This window comes from Gracilinanus agilis, chromosome 5 (genome assembly GCF_016433145.1).
Source record: "Gracilinanus agilis isolate LMUSP501 chromosome 5, AgileGrace, whole genome shotgun sequence".
In the NCBI taxonomy this organism is placed as follows: domain Eukaryota; kingdom Metazoa; phylum Chordata; class Mammalia; order Didelphimorphia; family Didelphidae; genus Gracilinanus; species Gracilinanus agilis.
In genome coordinates, this window is record NC_058134.1 from 57247452 (window position 1) to 57265998 (window position 18547).

Here is an 18547-nt window from a genome sequence, read left to right on the forward strand (position 1 = left end):
AGAGAGAGAGAGAGAGAGAGAGGGAGGGAGAGAGAGAGAGAGAGAGGGAGAGAGAGAGAGGGGGGAGGGGGCTAATCTCATATTCACTCTAGTAATTTGCATATGCCTTCTTGGACAGAAGTGCTAAATAAGTGCCCTGCTCTCTGTGGTTTTCAGGGTACAAATGACCTTCTATTCCTCAGCTCCTCCTTTTTCTAGGGGCAAACAAATTCACTGTGAAGAAATGTGTTGATTTGGAATTTATACAATAGGAAATCAGCCCTGAGCCCCTGTCTACTGGCCAAATCTTAACTCTAGAATGTGGTATATTTCTACTAAAGCACAGGCACATGATCTTGGCCTAATGGAGATGGCTCTCCATAGAAGTATACAAACATGTTTTGAAATGATTTGGATATTTTTATTCTTAGTAAAGACTGAGAAACAAATAAATAGCATATAATAACAAAGAAGCAATGCAAAATAAAACATGTATCAAATGGCTAATGGCTCACAACTTTCCTAGATCCTAGAAGTCCCAGATATGGGATCTACTTTGAACTCTGGCATTCAGGAAATGCATATCTTTGTATTCCTTTGAGTAAGCAAATGTATATTAACTACAAAATACAATTCAAACCTTAATGTTGGACTAACACATCTAGCTGGACCAATGTATCAGCTGTCAATGAAGAAATTTTAGAAGAAATCTGGACCCCACTCTGGTCACTGAGCTCACAACATGGGGACTGGATTTGGAATCAGGATAGATTTAGGGAAAAAAGCATAATTTTTTATTTGGTTATATCTGTGAAAGGGACCTTCAAACTCCCTCTGACTACATATGTATTAACATCCAAGGGTTAAAGTGGGTTGTACTCAAACAAGCAAGCTCCCATGTACCTCAGTATCCCTCTTTCCCCCACTACTCTGCCCTCTTGTCACTTGTTATTTCCACTCCCTAATCAAAATCTCCAGAGCTACTACCCAAAGCAAGATAGGAGATGGAGACACAGAATAAGAGCAGACCTACCATCTAGAAACAAGATTTCTTGGGGTTTTTTTTCTTTTTAAGGAATAAAAAAGAAAAGCATAGATGGAAATAATTTTTTTTTTCTGAAATGTTAAGCAGAACAGTTTAATCACTTTACCTACCACATCTCTTGTCACACTCTAAAGGGAAAAAAGTGAAGCACCACACAGTTTCTCCAGATGAACATTTATTTGCCTTTGTCCCTGTTCCAGATTTTTCCTTGTACATTATAATATGAAAGGGCTGGAGGTATGGAGGGATTTAAATGAACTAAGACCTGGTCACTCCTAAGATCAAATCTCCTTTGAGTTTTCCAATTCCTCTTTGGTTTGTTAATATTTACTAATGACACAATTGTTTCTACAAAACAGAATCCCTTCTGGCCCTATCTCCAAATGTTAAAGAGTAGGGGGGTAGGGGGTGGGGGGAGAGGGAAAGAACGTGAATCATGTAACCATAGAAAAATATTCTAAATAAAAATTTTAAAAATTTAAAAATATTAAAAAATGTTAAAGAGTGGTGCTAGAAATCCGAAGTCTGAAATTCTAGCTCTGTCTCTGCCACAGACTACCTGGGTAATTTCAGACAGGTCTCTTCATCTTGGGAGGTGCTCTTTTCTTACCACCAAAGTGAAGATGATCCAATTCAACTCTAAAAAGCTAAAATTCTGCCATAACTCACTTAGATCATTATTCAAATGATTACAATCCCACAATTACAAGCCCAAATATATCTGGTTACATCACTTTTTGCATGGTATTACCTAGAGTAATGTCTCAATGCTCCATTTAATTCTGTATGTGGAAGTAACCTGAAAAAAAAACTTTCTTCTTGAAAGGAAAGTTTACAAACATATCCCACCTTGGTGACATTAACTGGTTAAAACAAATGACATAAATCACTTGACTTATTCAGAAATATAATGTAAATTATAGATATGATAAGTGCTTAAGAGTGTCATGTCATGAGACCAGAAAAGGGAGAGGGTACTAGGATCATCACTCAGCATGCCAATTTGCAGTTCAAGTAATTTGACAAACAATATGTGGCAGAGAGAGGTCCACAATATTATGAGAGGGGTGGGCTAAAATACATTACTATTTATGGGATAGCAATAGTTAGAGGGAAAGTGTGTGGGATTAATGTTTTTAGGGTTACCTTTGGACTACAAAGACAGAGAGGTATAATAAGTCTACAGCTCATAATTTAGTTCTACAAAAGAATGCTCTATATCATCAACAAGAAGAGAATGCAAATGCAAATATCTTAGAGACAACAAAAGAAGAAAATTGGAAATGTTGCAGGCAGAGGATATAGAAAGGCAAGCACACTAATATACTGCTGCTGGAGTGATGAATTATTCCAAAGATAAAATAAAAACACAGGGACTCATACAAGAGAAGTCACCACATTCTATATACTTTTTAACCCAAATGATGACAACACATTTATATTCTATAAATTCAAGAAGGTCAAAGATAAAGAAAAGTGCCATATGTTCAAACAGATTTAAAATAGCCCATACAGGGGTAGCAAAGAACTGGAAAAAAAATAAAGTGAGAGCCTACAGTCTGGGGAATGGCTGACCAAACTACAGTACATGAATGTAAGAGGATATTATTATACCATAAGAAATCATGAAGATAAAGAAATCCAAGAAAGTTGGGAATATTTTTAATCACATGATACAGAGTGAAGTAAGCTAAACCAAAAGAAAAGCTTACATGATGGCATGGAAGGGAAATATCAAAAGGTATCAAAACTATGGTCAGTATAGTGACCAATACTGATTCTGGAGGCCTAACTACAAAAAGGACCTCCCTCTTAGCAAAAAGGAGATAAAACTATGAATTCAACCTGATGCAAGACATTGGTTTGTTTTTGCTCAGTAGAACTTCTTGATTACAAAGATGACTTCAATTGACTTCATTTACAAGGAAAAAGAGAATCAGAGGAATGATGATGAAAACAGAAAGACAGAAGCATCAAAAATGTAAGATTAGACATGAGGCTATTTTTCAGATAAAGCAACTCACAAAAGCACTCTTAATACCATGTGAAAAGGAGCCAATATGCACCAGAGACAGGAATACTCACAATGATAAAATTATAGTTCATTTGAAGTATCTAAGAATTATTCACACTCATATCCAACATTAAGCCCTCACTCTGGGCAAAGCATTGTGCTTGAGAATTGAAGATACTAGAACAAAGAGTCCAAGGCTTTAAGGAGCTCTATGATTCCTACGTGCAATAGATGGTACTTAAAAATTTCACAGAAATCGAATTTTTGTAAATCAAAGTGTATGATCCCATGGATTTTCAGTCATTTCTTATCGTGATAGATGATTTATTTTCAATTAAAGTTCCATTGTAATTGCATTTGAGATCTCTAATGCCTCAGTTAAGAGGTAAGATGTATTAGTCTGAAGTGGTGACTGGTCACAACTTTGCTCTGAATTCTGAGGCCTTTCAAAACTTCCTCCTCTCACCTTACTATTGGAGTCATAGCAAAAATTGTTTTCCTGGTTCTGTCCCTCTTGCTCTGTATCACTTCATACAAATCTTTCCACATTTCTCTAAATCCCCTATAGTTATTTACAGTGTGATAAAATCTCATGGCATTACCAAATAAGGTTTCCTTCTATATGTCAGCCAATTGTTACTAATTATTTGTAACAAAACAGGAGAATTAACAGATCTCCATAAAAAAGGAACCTAATTAACCATTTATATTCCATAAATTCAATTTTCTGGATGCACAACTAAAAACAAAAGCAACTTTTCCATCAAGAGTTATAAATACTTTTAAGCACAAAGCATGAGACTAAAAAGCTTACTTCCCTCCTTAGCAGAGAGGGGACAGATTAGAGCAGCCACTTCTTGAGGGAGGGTAGGTATGACCTTCTGTGACAAAGCTAATGTCATCTCATTAATATCCACCAAGTTTACCCCACCTGTCACCAAATTTAACCTCTTCTGAAAAACAACTCACATCTAAAGCAGTTTGGGGCTAAAAAGAGTGTTGAGCCAACCCCAGGAGGAATGTAGCATCCATATTATTGTGCCCATTTTAGAAAAGAGGAAACTGATTCAGAAAGGTTATAGTGCCTTTCTTATGGTCACTTAACTAATAAGTATGGGAATCAAGTCCTGACTCTTGATGTCTCCTGATTTTAGTTCAGTGCTCTCTCCACTGTCTCATGCTGCCCTCTAAAATAACAGAACTGACAAAATAACATTAACATCTAGCATCAAAGGGAAATTCTCTCAAAAAAGTACAAAAAGCAATCTCTAGGAAGATAGTCTGTTCACATAGTTGGAGTATATGCCATTAATTTCTCCTGATACAAAGATGATTTGCATTTTTGCTGAGTTTTAAATGAAATAACATAAGGGATAATATTTATAATAGGATCAAAGCATCAAAATACTGAAATAATTTTTAGAAAATGTGCAAACGAAACAAAAAATTCACTTACTTGTTAGCTTGTTGTGACTGAGAACCAGTTGTGTAATGTGGGATAAAGTAACTATAAAGAAGAAAAATAACAGTTAGTAAAATGTATTCAAATCATGTCTAGACACTAAGAAAGGAAACAGTTTGTTAAAACTTTATTTCATACAATGAATAACTACTTACTGTTCTTGGGTGGAATATTGGAATTATTTGTTAAAACAGAATCACAGATTTAAAGCTGGAATGGTACTGAGAAGAGTGTTAGTCCAACTGACTTTTATTTAACAGGTGAAAAAACTGAGGATTGCCCAGGTTAAAGGACTTGCCATAGTCACAGTATCAGTAAAAGGTGAGGCTAGAAATGAAACTTTGCATTCTTCTTTCCCTTGAATTGGGCCTGGCTTGTAGTAGGCACTTAATACATGTGTGCTGATTGAACTGAGTCAATAATACATAGTTGTAAAAACGGCTTATGTCATTTATCAAACCCTAAAGCCCCAGATTGCACCCATCCAGTCTGAGGGCCCATTGGTGGCTTTAAGTAACTTTATCCTGGTTGACAAATTTCCCAACAGAAAGCTAGTTCACAGCTGATCTAATCTAATCCCTCTATGAAGCTCTACAGCATATCACTAATCTCCATTTGATTATTCAAATGGTAGCTAGGTAGTACAGTGGAAAGAGCCCTGGACTTGGTGTCAAGAAGACCTAAGTTTAAAACCCACAGCAGGCATTGACTGAGCAAGTAAGTGACTTGGCCCACCTCAGCTTCAGTTTCCCCATCTGTAAAATGGGGATAATAATAGCACCAACACATTTAAAGTGCTTTGTAAACCTTAAAGAACTATATAAATGTTAACTATTAGTATTACTGATATATTTATAATATTAACCTTACTTATACAATATTACCAATTCCAATATAGTTTATTCTGTTTCTGGAGAGTTACATGTGTTAGGGAGTCTCTGAGTTTATCAAACACTATGAGATTATTTTTCTTTTCTCTGGTTTGTATATACCTTATAGATTCCAATGGATCACTCGCTATTTTTCACCAGTAAGAGTAGTTTTGATAACTGCTATGTAATAAAGTTTGAAATCTAGGCTCCTTTCCTTCCCCCCCTTTCTTTATTCAATCCTGACCTTCTGTTCCTCTGGATAAATATTTTATTCTTTCTCTTTGTTCTATGAAGTAAGTCTGGTAATTTGATCGGTATGGCAATGAATCTACAAATGAATTTAAGTAGCATTGGCATTTAATTATAATGGCACAACCCGACTATGAACATTATCTTTCTAACTGCTTAATTTTATTTAATTTCTGCAAAGTGTTTAGGAGTCCTATTCATGCAATTCTTGTGTCTTATTAAGTGGATTCCCAGATATTTTATACATATTTCATAGACTTACACATATAGAATTAGGATGAACCTCAGAAAGAACCCCTCATGTTAGAGAAATGAAAACTGAGCAAGAGAGATTCAGTTACTTGCCAAAGAACCCACATCCTAACTGAGCATTTTTCCCACTATCTAATCTTTTTCCTTTCTAAATTTTTCCTAAAATGCAGTGACTAAATAGATTTGTCAATGAAAGTGGCAAGAAAAATGGGTCTCATGAAGGCAATGAACACAATGAGAAACTTAATTCTAAGATAATACGTAGCACTTTGGTTCCTCTAGAACAGGGATTGGCAACGTATGGCTCTCGAGCCAAATCTGCCTCTTTAAAGAGCCAGATATGGCTCTTTCTACAGGAGCCATAAAGTCAATTTTTTTTCAGGCACTGTTACAGGAGCGACACTGTGAGCATTGTACAACTCTCATGAAATTACATTTTAAAAAATGTGGCGTTTATGGCTCTCACAGCCAAAAAGGTTGCCGACTCCTACTCTAGAACCATTCTGTTTTAATAAGCTCCCCCCCCCCATCCCTTATGCAATACAAACTGGGCTGCATACTTCTCACTGGTAAAAGGAAGAGCCAATACATGATACAAGAGGAATATTCAACATGTAAAACAGACATTTGTAAAAGTATGCCTTCCTTCTTTTCTTCCTAGCCAAAGTAGACAACCAACAAAAAAGAAAGAGGGGAAGACTAGGCAGTTTTCACAAAAAAATTATTTAGAAGTAGTTGGAAGAGAGCTTAAAGCTCATAAAAGTTTTCAAGATTCCTCAGAATCTGTCCATATTTTATTCAAAAGTTTCCATTCTAGACACACAATATTTCCTTTCTCCCTCAATATACCCTTCATCCAAAAAAATCTGGCCTATGATAAATAGTATCATAGAATCACACCTAGAAATGACATCAGAAGCCATCTAGCACAACCCTCTCAATTATAGATGAGGAAATTAAAGTTAAATAAGTTACTTAAGAGTCAGAAAGCAAGTACCTGGGGTAGAATTTGAACCCAGATTGTTCAGACCCCAAGTCTAACGTTCTTTCTACCAAGCACATCTGTCATTTTCTGTCTCTTTTTTTTTTGTTGACTTTCTTCACTAAGCACTTCACTACTCCAGATCCACATTTTAAGCAAAAAATTGACTCTGGGTTCTTACTGGCAATGTCTACAGGGCTGAAGGTCTGACAGGCCCTAGACCAAACTTTAAAGACTTCTCACAAGAGCCAATAAATGGATTTTATATTGTTGTCCAGGCTAAATTTGGAGCTGCTTATAATGGGGCTGACTACAGGGTGATGAGTTATTAGGCCAGAAGTACTTTCAACTATTGCCTACTAAGTTATAATAGGATTGTATTCTTTGGGGTTTTTTTGTTGTTTTTTTTTTTTTTGAGGAAAGACCCATATCCAATCATTGAACCCATCTACAACTTTTTAAGACCTTCCTATTCACCAGGAACTGTGTTGGCTGCTGGGATACAAAGACAAAATGATGCAATCAAAGCAACTAGAAGCATTGAAATGGTTCTAAAATACCTGGTGTTAAAAAAAAGGGAGGGAAAAAAGGATTTGAGGCAATAGTTTGGATGTATTTATATAACCTTTATTCCCTTCTATTTGTGAGTGGTTGTTTCTTTGTGATTTCCACGGGGCCAATGTGCTATTAAAAAAAAAAAGAGAGAGAAACCATTCACAGAAATAGAATGTTTAAAGTATGAAAGCTGCAATGTCTGAAACAGTTGAGAAGATAGAAGGTGGTTTTGCCACCTGTATAGCCACTGCTACCTCACAGACCTTAAACAACCACAGCAGTAGATGGTGAGATTAACATTTTGTTGATCTTGGGAACTATAAATTACCAAAAATGAGCCCTGGCAAATAGAGTGAATGTTAGTAACTAATCAATCAGTCAATCAAGGAACATTTATCAAGCACCTACTATGTGCCAGGTTCTGTGCTAAGCATGAGTGATACAAGAGGCAAAAAGCAATCCCTTCCCTCAAGGAGCTCATAATTTAATGGAAGAGACAACATGCAAGCAAATGCGCACAAACAAGCTATATACAGGAAAAATAGGAAATAATTAAAGGGAAGCATTAAAATTAAGTGGGGTTAGGGAAGGCTTCCAGTACAAGATGGGGTTTTAGTTGGGATTGAAAGGAAACCAGGGAAGTCAGCAGGTAGAGATGAGAAGGGAGAACATTCTAGGTAGGGAAGACAGTCAGATGCCAGAGCTGAGAGACAGAGTGCCCTGTTCTTAGAACAGCAAGAAGGCCAGGAGGCACTGAAGAGTATATGTCTGGGAATTAGACTGGAAAGGTAGGGGGTGGCTAAGTTATGAAGGGGATTTTGTATTTGATCATGGAGGTGGCAGGAAGTTATTGGAATTTATTGTGTAGGGAGAAAATAATGGGGGTATATCTGCATTTTAGAAAAATCACTTTGGTGGCTAAATCAAGGATAGATTGGAATAGGGAAGAGATCTGAGACAGACAGACCCAAGAGGCTATTGAAATAATCCAGGTATGAGGTCATGAGAGGCCTGCACCAGAGTAGAGGCAGTCATAAGAGAGAAGGGAATATTCAAGAGATGTTGCAAGTGAAATCAACATCCTTGGAAATACAGTAGATATGGGGAATGACAAATAGTGAGGAATCCAGGATGGATGACTCCTAGATCGTAAGCCCAATGGACTGGGAGAATGGTATTTTCCTCTATAGTAGAGAGGAAGGTAGGTGCAAGGGGAGGATTTAGGGAGAGAGATGAGTTCCATTTTGGCCATATTTAATTTATGATGTCTATTGAACAACCAGTTTGAGATGTCTGAAAGGCAGCTGGAGATGCAAGATTGGAGATCAGAAGAGAATTTGTGGCAGGATAGATAGACTTGAGAATCAGCAGGCATAGAAATTATAATTAAATCCATGGGAGCTGATGAGATCATCAAGGGAAGTAGGTAAGAGGGACAAGAGTAGAGGAACCAGGACAGAACTATGACAGGACATCTATGCTTAGAGAGCATAATCTAAAAACGGAGACAAAGAAGGACCAGTCAGATAAATAGGAGAAAAGCCAGGAGAGAATAATGTTCTAAAAACCTAAAGAAAAGAGAGTATTAAGGAGAAGAGAATGATCAACAGTGTCAAAAGCTGTAGAGAGGTCAAGGAGGATGAAAACTGAGGAAAAGCCATTGAATTTGGCCATTAAGAGTTCTTTGGTAACTTTGGGGAAAACAGTTTTGGTGAGGCTGAGTGAGAGGAGAGAAAGCAGGCACCATAGATTGCCTTTTTGAGGAGTTTAGAAGCCAAGGGCAGAAGAGATAAAGGATGATGGTTAACAGAGATAGAAGGTTGAAGTGAAGGTACTTTTTTTTCAGGAAGGGGGAGTCATGACCATGTTTCTAGGCAGTAAGAAATGAGCCAGTAGAGAGGAAGAGATGGAAAATAAGTGAAAGAATGAGGATGACAGAGGGAGCAAACTATTGGAGAAGAGGGGATGGAATGATATCCTTTGAATAAGCAGAGATGTTAGCCTTGGTAAGCAGCAAAGCCACCTCACTATGTGAAGCAGGGTTGAAGGAGGAGAAAGTGGCAGAAGGCACATGAATGATAAAAGGAAGAGGAGAGAAGAGGAAGCTTATGGTATATGGCCTCAATTTTTCTGTAAAATATTGAAAATCTCTATTAAAGCCTCAAAACAATGTTACTGTATTTTATGCCTTTGATCCAGTCCATATATCAACAAAGAGATGCATCCTTAAAGTCAGCTAAGAAGGCAAAGAGAACTCACTGACTTGATACAATTTAAAGTTACTCTTCAGCTTCACGCTAATTTGGTCATTCTCTAGTCTTCAGCTTCCTTGATTGTCTGAATGCATGAAAATCAAATGGAAAGCAGGAGGGCGGTTGGAAACTTTGTTTTGCTCTGGGAGCTGGACAGGAGAATGAGATGTAATTTTAAAGTGAGCAAAGTTACCTCTTCAGAGACCTGGGGTCCCCAACTCTAATGAATTATATTTCTTTTGCTCTCTGGGAACTCAAATAGCTTTAAATAAAAGCATCTTATCTTGTCACATGTCCATGTTTCTTACTAAGGGGTATCAGAGAGAATATATAGCAGAGAGGCAAGAAGGATAGGGATTAAAGAAGCCAAAGCAACATTAAAACCAAAAAGGCCCAAAGATCAGGACAGAGACTCCTGAGTCCAATGCAAGTCACATCAATCCAAAGAGTTATGGTGGCACTGGGGGCTTACTAAAAAGCCTAAGTCGGATTTTTTACTGTTCTGAAGCTACTACTATGGTTCAATGAGTTTTTTTTAAGTAACAAAGTGACAAAAGAACCACAAGGTGGCATTACAGACTTGTTTTCAAAACACGGCCTGATTGCTACCAAATTTAAGGGAACTATCTTTTCTCACTAGAATAAAATAAACTCCTTTTGTGTTTGAAGTTCTTCCTAATGTAGCTTCAAGCTCTCTTTCTTGACTAATGTCACATAACTCCCCTTCACTCACTCACTCTATTTGCTGTTCCCCACACATGCCATCCACCTCCAAATCTTTGCACTATACCTGCAATGCACTCTCTCATCACTGCCTCTTGGCATCCCTAGATCCCTTCAAAATTCAAATTAGGGGATGGCTAGGTAATTCAGTGGATAGACAGCCACACATGAAGATGGGAAGTTCTGGGCTTAAATCTGACCCCAGACACTTCCTAGCTATTTGACCCTGAACAAGTCACTTAACTCCCATTGCTCAAGCTTTACTGTTCTTCTGCCTTAGAACCAGTACATAGTACTGATTCCAATACAGTAGGTAAGAGTTAAAAAAAAAAAAAAAAAAACGCTAAGTTTAAATGCCACTTCCTAACAAAGTCTTAACTGATTCTCTTTAACTTTGTAAATTTTTTTTTAATACGGATTGTTTCCCCTACCCCCAATCCTAATGAATGATTGTTTCTTGAGGGCAGGGACAATATTAGTTTTGTTCCATCTCATATACTTTGCATATAGTAGTCACTTAATAAAAATTTGCTGAATCAAATTTCAGGATTCTTCCAAAGACATGATGTTATAGCTAAAACAAAGCAGAGACAGAACCAGACATGCACATCATGTGGCAATCCATTCCAACGGAATGATCTGTGACAATCTCTCTCGTCATCGGACTGAGCAATTCAATTTCCTTCTAGTCTATATTGTTGGCTTTTCAAGAGACATTCTGTAACCAACCAATCTATCCAGTGGAAAGTAGTCCAAGGTCATCATCACATCAGAAAGCACATGTCAAATGTAAGCTATCATACAACAGACTGGCACCTGTCCTTCTTTCCTCTCTGCCACATTTTATCTCTGCACTTGTTACCCTTTAGTAAGTCTACGACCGTGATTTGTTCAATGACCTTACAGATATTCAGTATCAAGCAGAGACAAAAAGCTGGAGAGTTTGCCAGAATTATTCACCATTCTCACAGAGGAGAACCTGGGCAAAGTCCAGAGATAAGAGGAATTTCCCCTCAATAGTAAGATTTGCCAGCCATCCCTAGATGCAATTGGTCTATCTGTACTATGGGAACCAACTCCAGGAGATATTTAGTCACTAAAAGAGAATTATCGAGGCACTTATATAGAGAAATGGTGGGAGATGGAATGTTGGACTTGGCCAACAAGAAGTAGGTCAGTATAGTTTAAAAATACAATGGATGTATATTGCCCATATTATAACATGTAAATAGACAGATAGATTAGTGAGTTAATCTCTCAGTTTATAATCTCAGGTGGAAGAAACTACATGGTGCAGTGGTTTGAGAGCCAGATCTAGAGGTCTTGGATTCAAATCTGACCTCAGACACTTGCTAGTTGTGTGACCCTGAGCAAGTCACTTAACTCCCACTGCCTAGCCCTTACTGCTCTTCTGCCTTGGAACCAATACAGAGTACTGATTCTAAGATGAAGGGTAAAGGTTTTAAAAAATAATAATTATAATCTTAAGATAGGTACCACATATGGAAAGGAACTGGACCCATAACTGATTAGGAGATCATACTAAACAGTATTTAGACAACTGCAGTGTTTTTGATGATCCTAAAGCCATCTCTTTTACACTAATACTCTTTCAGTGATACTATATGGCTATGACTTCACAAAATCCCAGGACTTCCAAAGAATCAAAATTTTATGTGACTCAAGAGGCAAGGAAAAGACACAGCAGGTGACAGCACACTATCCAATGATGGCTGGCATGCAACTCAGTCAGTAAGTAGATATTAAGTATTTACTATGTGCCAGGAACTGTGTGCTAAAAACTAGGGACCTGAAGTAAGACACAGAGCCTCTCCTAATGGAGCTCACTTTGTATCAGGGGAAACACTATGTACACACAAGGTTACTCTAGTATAAATGGGAGAAAGTCCCAAGGAGAAGGCTCTAGCAGTCAGTTATCAGCAAGGGCCTCTTATAGAAACTGGAATTTCTAAATTAAGGACTCAGAACTGCTTTATAGATATTATATTTTGATCCTCACAACAATCCTGAGTTTAAGTATTACAAGTATCCTTTCCTTTGTTTGAGAGATGAGGAAATTGAGGCTCAGCCAGAATGTGCCCTGTGTCCATGGTGCAGGAGATGGGACTGAAATCCAGAACCTTCCTGCCTCCAACTCTGGCCCCTTTCCCCTATACCCTGCTGCTTCTGCAGAATAATGTTCCAGCAAAGAATACCTGTTCTGACTGTTTCATTATAAACCAAACTGTCCTCGACCTAGGACAGAGTCTGGCCAGTCTAGACCCCTTTCTCTCACAGAAGGGTTAGATTATGAGACAACATGGAAACAATCTCCTAGGTTTGTAACTCCAATATTACCCTTAACCACTGTCCCTAACACACATCTTCTACCAGTTGCCTTGTCATATAGAAGGCACTTAATATTTACTATTTCTGTCTACAATCTCTTAAATCCATTCTTCTCTCTGTTTCTCTCTGCTCACACCAACTACCATCTTGGTTCATTCAGGCTCTTAAGCCTTTTTGCTTTGATTACTGCCATCACCTTCTAATGAGTCCCCCTGTCTTAAGTCTCTCATCCCACCAGTCCACCCTATAACCTCCAGCCAAAGTGACTCATACTTGATGAGCTCTATTGGCTTCCTAATGCCTCTAGAGTAAAGTATGTATTCTGTTAGCTTCTAAAAACCATTTATATATTGGCCCTAAATGATCTTTCCAGCCTCAATAGAATATCAGTAAAGAACTCAGTACAGTGCCTAGCATAGAGCAGGTGCCTAAATGCTTGTTCCCTTTCTCTTACTCACCATTGACATCTGTGATCCAGCCAAGCTGGCCTTCTCTTTGTTCTTTACACATAATACCTCAACCCCCCCCATGCCTAGAATCCAGCCTCTCCCCATCTCCATCTTGCAGCATCATTCTCCTCGTTTAAGATGTAGCTCAGGCACAACTTTCTCTATTAAGACTCTCCTCATTAATGCCCAACCTGTCCAGGTGTCCCTCCCTCCCAAACCACCTTGGATTTAAATACTTTTTGCTGATTTATTTGCATTCTCTCTATATATATATATTCTTTATGTACTCACATATATTTGTCTCCTTCACTGGAATGTTACCTCCTTGAGAGAAATTACTTTCATTCATTATATTTGTATCTACAATATCTAGCACATGGCCTGGTTAATAACAGACACATAAAAATGCTGACTGGTCAAAAGTAACTGATAAAAGTGACTAAGAAAACATTATACCTTAGACTCATTTTCAAGAAATGCATTTATTAATCATAAAATCAGCTATTTTATGGAACAGAAGAATCTCCTAAGCCATGGCCCCAAACAAACACATATCTTTTACAAAGCCTTCCTCCCTCAGCAACAACACTACAAAGTAGTCTGACAGATGTGGAAGATGGATACAGGCAGGGTTGGGGAGGAAGGAAGCAGTGAAACCACAAGTGCATTTGTTTCCACTGACTCCTGTTTCTGACCATTCCCTGTTTTCTTGACAACTTCAGTGCCCAAATTGATGGCAGGTTCTCCTCTTCCATGTTGGGACTGTGTCCTGAAGAGTCACCTGGAGGTAGTGCTACATCCATTTATCATTATATTTTGAAAAGTCAACATAGGAAGATTTGATCAGTATAAAAGATCAGATTAATGAAACACTGGAGGAGAGAAATGGAAGGAACCTCAAAGGCCATCGAGCCCAACTCAGTCATGAATTCTCCTTCCACAACCTTTTTGAATAATCAGTCTTTGATACAGGACTTTAAGTGATGAGGAAGTCATCATATAAGTAAATTCTACTTTTAGACAGCTCTAATTGCTAGATGATTTTTCTTTATATTGAGCTGAAATCTGATTGCAAATTCCACCTATCATTTCTAGTTCTGCCCACTAGTGAATACCTTGCTAGCAAATATAAAATTTTCACTATGTCCAAATTTCCCCATCACCCATCCCAGCTTCCCCAAGCTTAACAATTTTAAGCCATTGAAATCTATGATTCTTCAGTGTTCTCTTTTAATATTTAATCAGTCAAAAGACCTGTTGATCCTTCCTTGCTCAGTCACAAATTGTCTCAGATTCATGCCTTCCGTTCTATCATCATGATCAACATTCTTGTCAATCCTCTCAAACCTGGACTATGGCAACACCTTCCTAAATAGTCTTCCTTTCTACGAGTTCTCCCATTTCAATCTAAGCTATGGCCAAATGTCTGAAAAATCTTTCCCCAAAATAATTTTGACCATTTCATTACTTTGTTCATGGTCCAGGATATACAATGGCTGATGGTGCTTAGCATCATATAAACTCTTTAGGCCCTTCACCAACTGGCCTAATGCTCTTTCACTGACCTTATGTCTTGCTACTTCCCAACTATTTCAGTCAACTCAAGCAAGTCTGTTTATTGTCTCTGACATTATTACTTTCTCCCTATCTGGATCTTCCACTCCTTTCTTCTTCTCCCATCTGTCTCTTGCCTCCTTTAAAATACTGCTCAAAACCCATCCTCCAGAAAGTCCTAATCAACTCCTCCCCACTATGCATGCTCTTACACTATACATTTATTTATTTTTATAATTAATTGCATTCCTTCTGATCATTTTTAGTTTAAGACACTCTGGTTCCACAAATATAATTACACTGCTTCTCATCAGTGACTAAATTTTCCACTATTTTTATCTCTTTTCCTCCTAGTACTCTGTGTTTAAAGGTGCTTGATAAATATTCTAAAACTTCATGATTAACACAATAGACTTCATAGAGGGATGGAAGAAACTACATTAGGGCTAAACGTGGAATTCTTTTTCCGGAAAATCCTTTAAAAAGCCTCACCATACTTTACCCCATATGTCATCATAATGTAACTTTTTATTCTTGTAACACCCTATTGTCAATAATCCGTTAAATGTCTTAACATCATTACTTAATCCATTTTCCTATCACCCCTGAAAGGTAGTTTGTATGACACTCGCAAAGACAAATTCACTACTCCTTGAAGTGTATTTGTATTTTTCTTTTATTACTTCAACATTTCAAGGATATTTTATTTCATTAGTTTGAGTATTCCCTCAAATAACATAAAAAAACTCCAAACACTATTTAGTAGACTACCATTAAGCCTTTCATCCACTCCTCTTTTCATTTTACAAATCAGTAAAAAGGCAAAAAACGGATTAAATCACCTGCTCAGGTAACATGCTAGAGAGGCAAAATCCAAGCACACCCTCCTCCAACTCCAAACTCAGCAATCTCCATAACACTCCCTAATACTTATCCTCTCTTGCTGCTATCAGCTTGACAACAGCCTACCCAAACTCATCTAGACCAGTCCTCAAACATAAATTAGTCCCTGGGCATAAAGAACAAACCTTTCAGATTCAGCACCTGCTAGTAGGTCTGCTTTTTTTTTAATGTATTGATTGATTCTCATGTTGTTTTACTCGTATTACACAAAAGTTGGATAGCCAATGATGAGGTCTGGCATCTGAAGCCTGGTTGGGAAATATTAACAGAAAGTAAGATATTGTATTGAATCTGTAGACTGCCAATCCCTAATCCTAATCCTTAACTTTCATTTTTCACATAAGAGTTCTAACAATATCTTAATATTTTCTCAGAAAAGCTATATTCCATCATTCTGTATCAGGGCTCTATTGGCATAGCTCTGAGATTGCAGAGTCATTTCCCTGCCACAATGAGACATCAGAAAGAACTTCAAAATATCTTCCACCAATTAAACTGAATTAATACTAATTTTGCTTTGAGAATTTTATTATACCTCCTACAACATAACTGAATACCGTGGGGACCCACAAAGAAACTAGGGCAGGGAGTTACAGCATTACATTTCCAAAACTCTCACAATGAAGTTTTGTTTGGGGAACTCCTCTAGTTTTTAATCAGTGAGGGAGAACAATTATCTTAAATCAAGAATTATTAACCATATTTTGTGCTATCCTTTGGTCTGGTGAAGCCAATGAAATCCTTCTCTGAATAATGTTTCATTTTTTAAAAAACCCTTAACTTCTCGCTTTGAATCAATACTAAGTATTGGCTCCAAGGCAGAGAGGTATGGGCTAGGCAAATGGAGTTAAGTGATTTGCCCAGGGTCACAGAGCTAAGAAGTATACAGAGGCCACATTTGAATCCAGCACTTCCTGTCTCCAGGCCTGGCTCTCCATCCACCGGGTCATTTAGCTGTCCCAAGAACAGTATTTTTAAATACAGAAAATAATATATATATAGGATTACCCCCCCCCAAAAAAAAACAATTCTATTGAAATGATGTTATCTGTGTATGTATATACATATACATGTGCATATATTATTTATTATGTATAGGTATAGGTATATGCATATATATATATATATATGTATATGCCCATGACCTGAGTTCAAATTCAGCCTCAGATACTTACTAGAGGTATGATCCTGGGCAGGTCATTTAATCCTATTTGCCTAAGTTTCCTTATCTGTAAAATGAGTAAAGACCAGTCAACTTTAGTCAGGCTAAATAATTTGAACAAGGTCTACTGTGATAAATAGCATTGTCTTTTTTTGTTTTTAATTTTCTGTGTTAAGGTAACACCCCTTTAAAAATGAAAATAAAATAAATGGATTCCTTCCCAATTGGAAAAAAAATCATATATATACACAGAACTCTTGATTTATAATGCTGCATTTCAATAAATCTGTATTTTAAACCCTTTACCTAATCTCTTTGAATTTATATCCAAAGCAGAAGAGTGGTAAGGGTTAGGCAACTGCAATTAATTGGCCTTTGCTCAGGGTCACACAGCTAGGAAGTGTCTGAGGCCAAATTTGAACCCAGTACCTCCAGTTTCCAAGCCTGGTTCTCTAACCACTGCACCACTTAGCCAGCCCCTCAATAAGTCCATTCATTGTCATGCATTTTCATGTAAATCCTCATTGATCAAAGAGTGGTATTGTGGAAAAACAGTGGCCCTGGGGTCAAATCTCTTCTCTGATGAAGTTGGTCAAGTCTTTTAAACATGCAGGGCCTCAGTTTCCTCAAGGTAAAGTGAGAGAGTTACAGTGGGTGGCTTCTGTGGTCACTTCCAGCTCTACAGCTATGAATTTCCTTTAAAACCATCCTAAGAGAATGTGAGGGAAAAGTCTGAGAAAGTGACCCCAAGTACACTCAAGTGGCCCAGAAGAAAGTTGTACTTCCAGGACGAAAGTCAGCAAGAGAGGCACAAGACATCGCGGGCAAAGGATGGCACTTGGCCTGGCAGGGGAGTTTGGGGGACAACGTCCTGAGAGGCACTCACACAAGCCATGGACGTCCAGCATATTGGAGATGCCGCGGTCACACATGTCCACCTCGGGCTGGTTCTTCTCCCGACTCTCCTCCACCAGCTTCTTCAAAGACTTGGACATGGTCTGCGCGGGAACAAAAACAAGGAGCAAGGGGACGCGTGGGCGAGGAGGACCCCCACCCCCATACACACCCCAATCCCCATCCCCACCCACTGGGGTCCGGACCAGCCACCGCCTCCGCAGCCCCTCCCACGCCCAGCCTCGATTCCGGCCGAGACTGGACCCGATCCCTCGACCCCCAAGTCAGAGGGCTAGCAAAAAGACACCCCTCAGTCCCCCAAAGCCACCCACACTCACTATGTGAAACAGAAGCAGCTTCAAAGCAACCTGCACGGATCAGCAGAGAGCTAGGGGGTTCCTGCAGCCAAAAAGAGTAAACACGCCCTGTCCCGGACCCCAGCGCAAGCGCAGACGGAGCCGCTCTCAGCCCCTGCCCCTCCCACCCGAAAAGATCCCCGAGACTTCCCAATTTAGGAGAATTGCTCCGAGGCCAGAGCTCCGGGCAAGGCTCCGCCCCATCTCGAAATGTGGCGCTCGAGGCGATCCAATCACCTCTGAAGATCTGTCCTCAGACTCCGCCTCTCCTTGCTCTCAGCTTCAGCCCCCAGGAGTTTATTTTAGGCCTCTGATTGGGTAAGCAGAGGGCACGTGCGTATGAGTATACACGCGCATGCCCACTTTAGTTGGTCAATCCCTTGAGAAGCATTTGTAGAGGGATTATTGCTAAGAAGCAAGGAAATTTGAGGAGATTTAGTAACGGGTCTCCCAGACCTAACCTCAGTACTCACAGAGTCCATTATTAGAAGATAG

General features: G+C 38.6%; 1 protein-coding gene across 1 annotated transcript in view; it reads right to left on the reverse strand.

Annotated features, from left to right (window-relative positions):
- The window catches only part of RSU1 (Ras suppressor protein 1), a 226872-nt gene extending 208751 nt beyond the window's left edge, over positions 1 to 18121 (reverse strand). The window contains exons 1-3 of the mRNA XM_044678921.1: positions 18035 to 18121; positions 17689 to 17800; positions 4495 to 4545 (exon numbers count right to left, since the gene is read on the reverse strand). Of these exons, the coding sequence (XP_044534856.1) occupies positions 4495 to 4545; positions 17689 to 17797 (160 nt within the window). The 5' untranslated portion in view covers positions 17798 to 17800; positions 18035 to 18121. The remainder of the gene's footprint in view (positions 1 to 4494; positions 4546 to 17688; positions 17801 to 18034) is intronic.
- Positions 18122 to 18547: the final 426 nt, after the last annotated feature.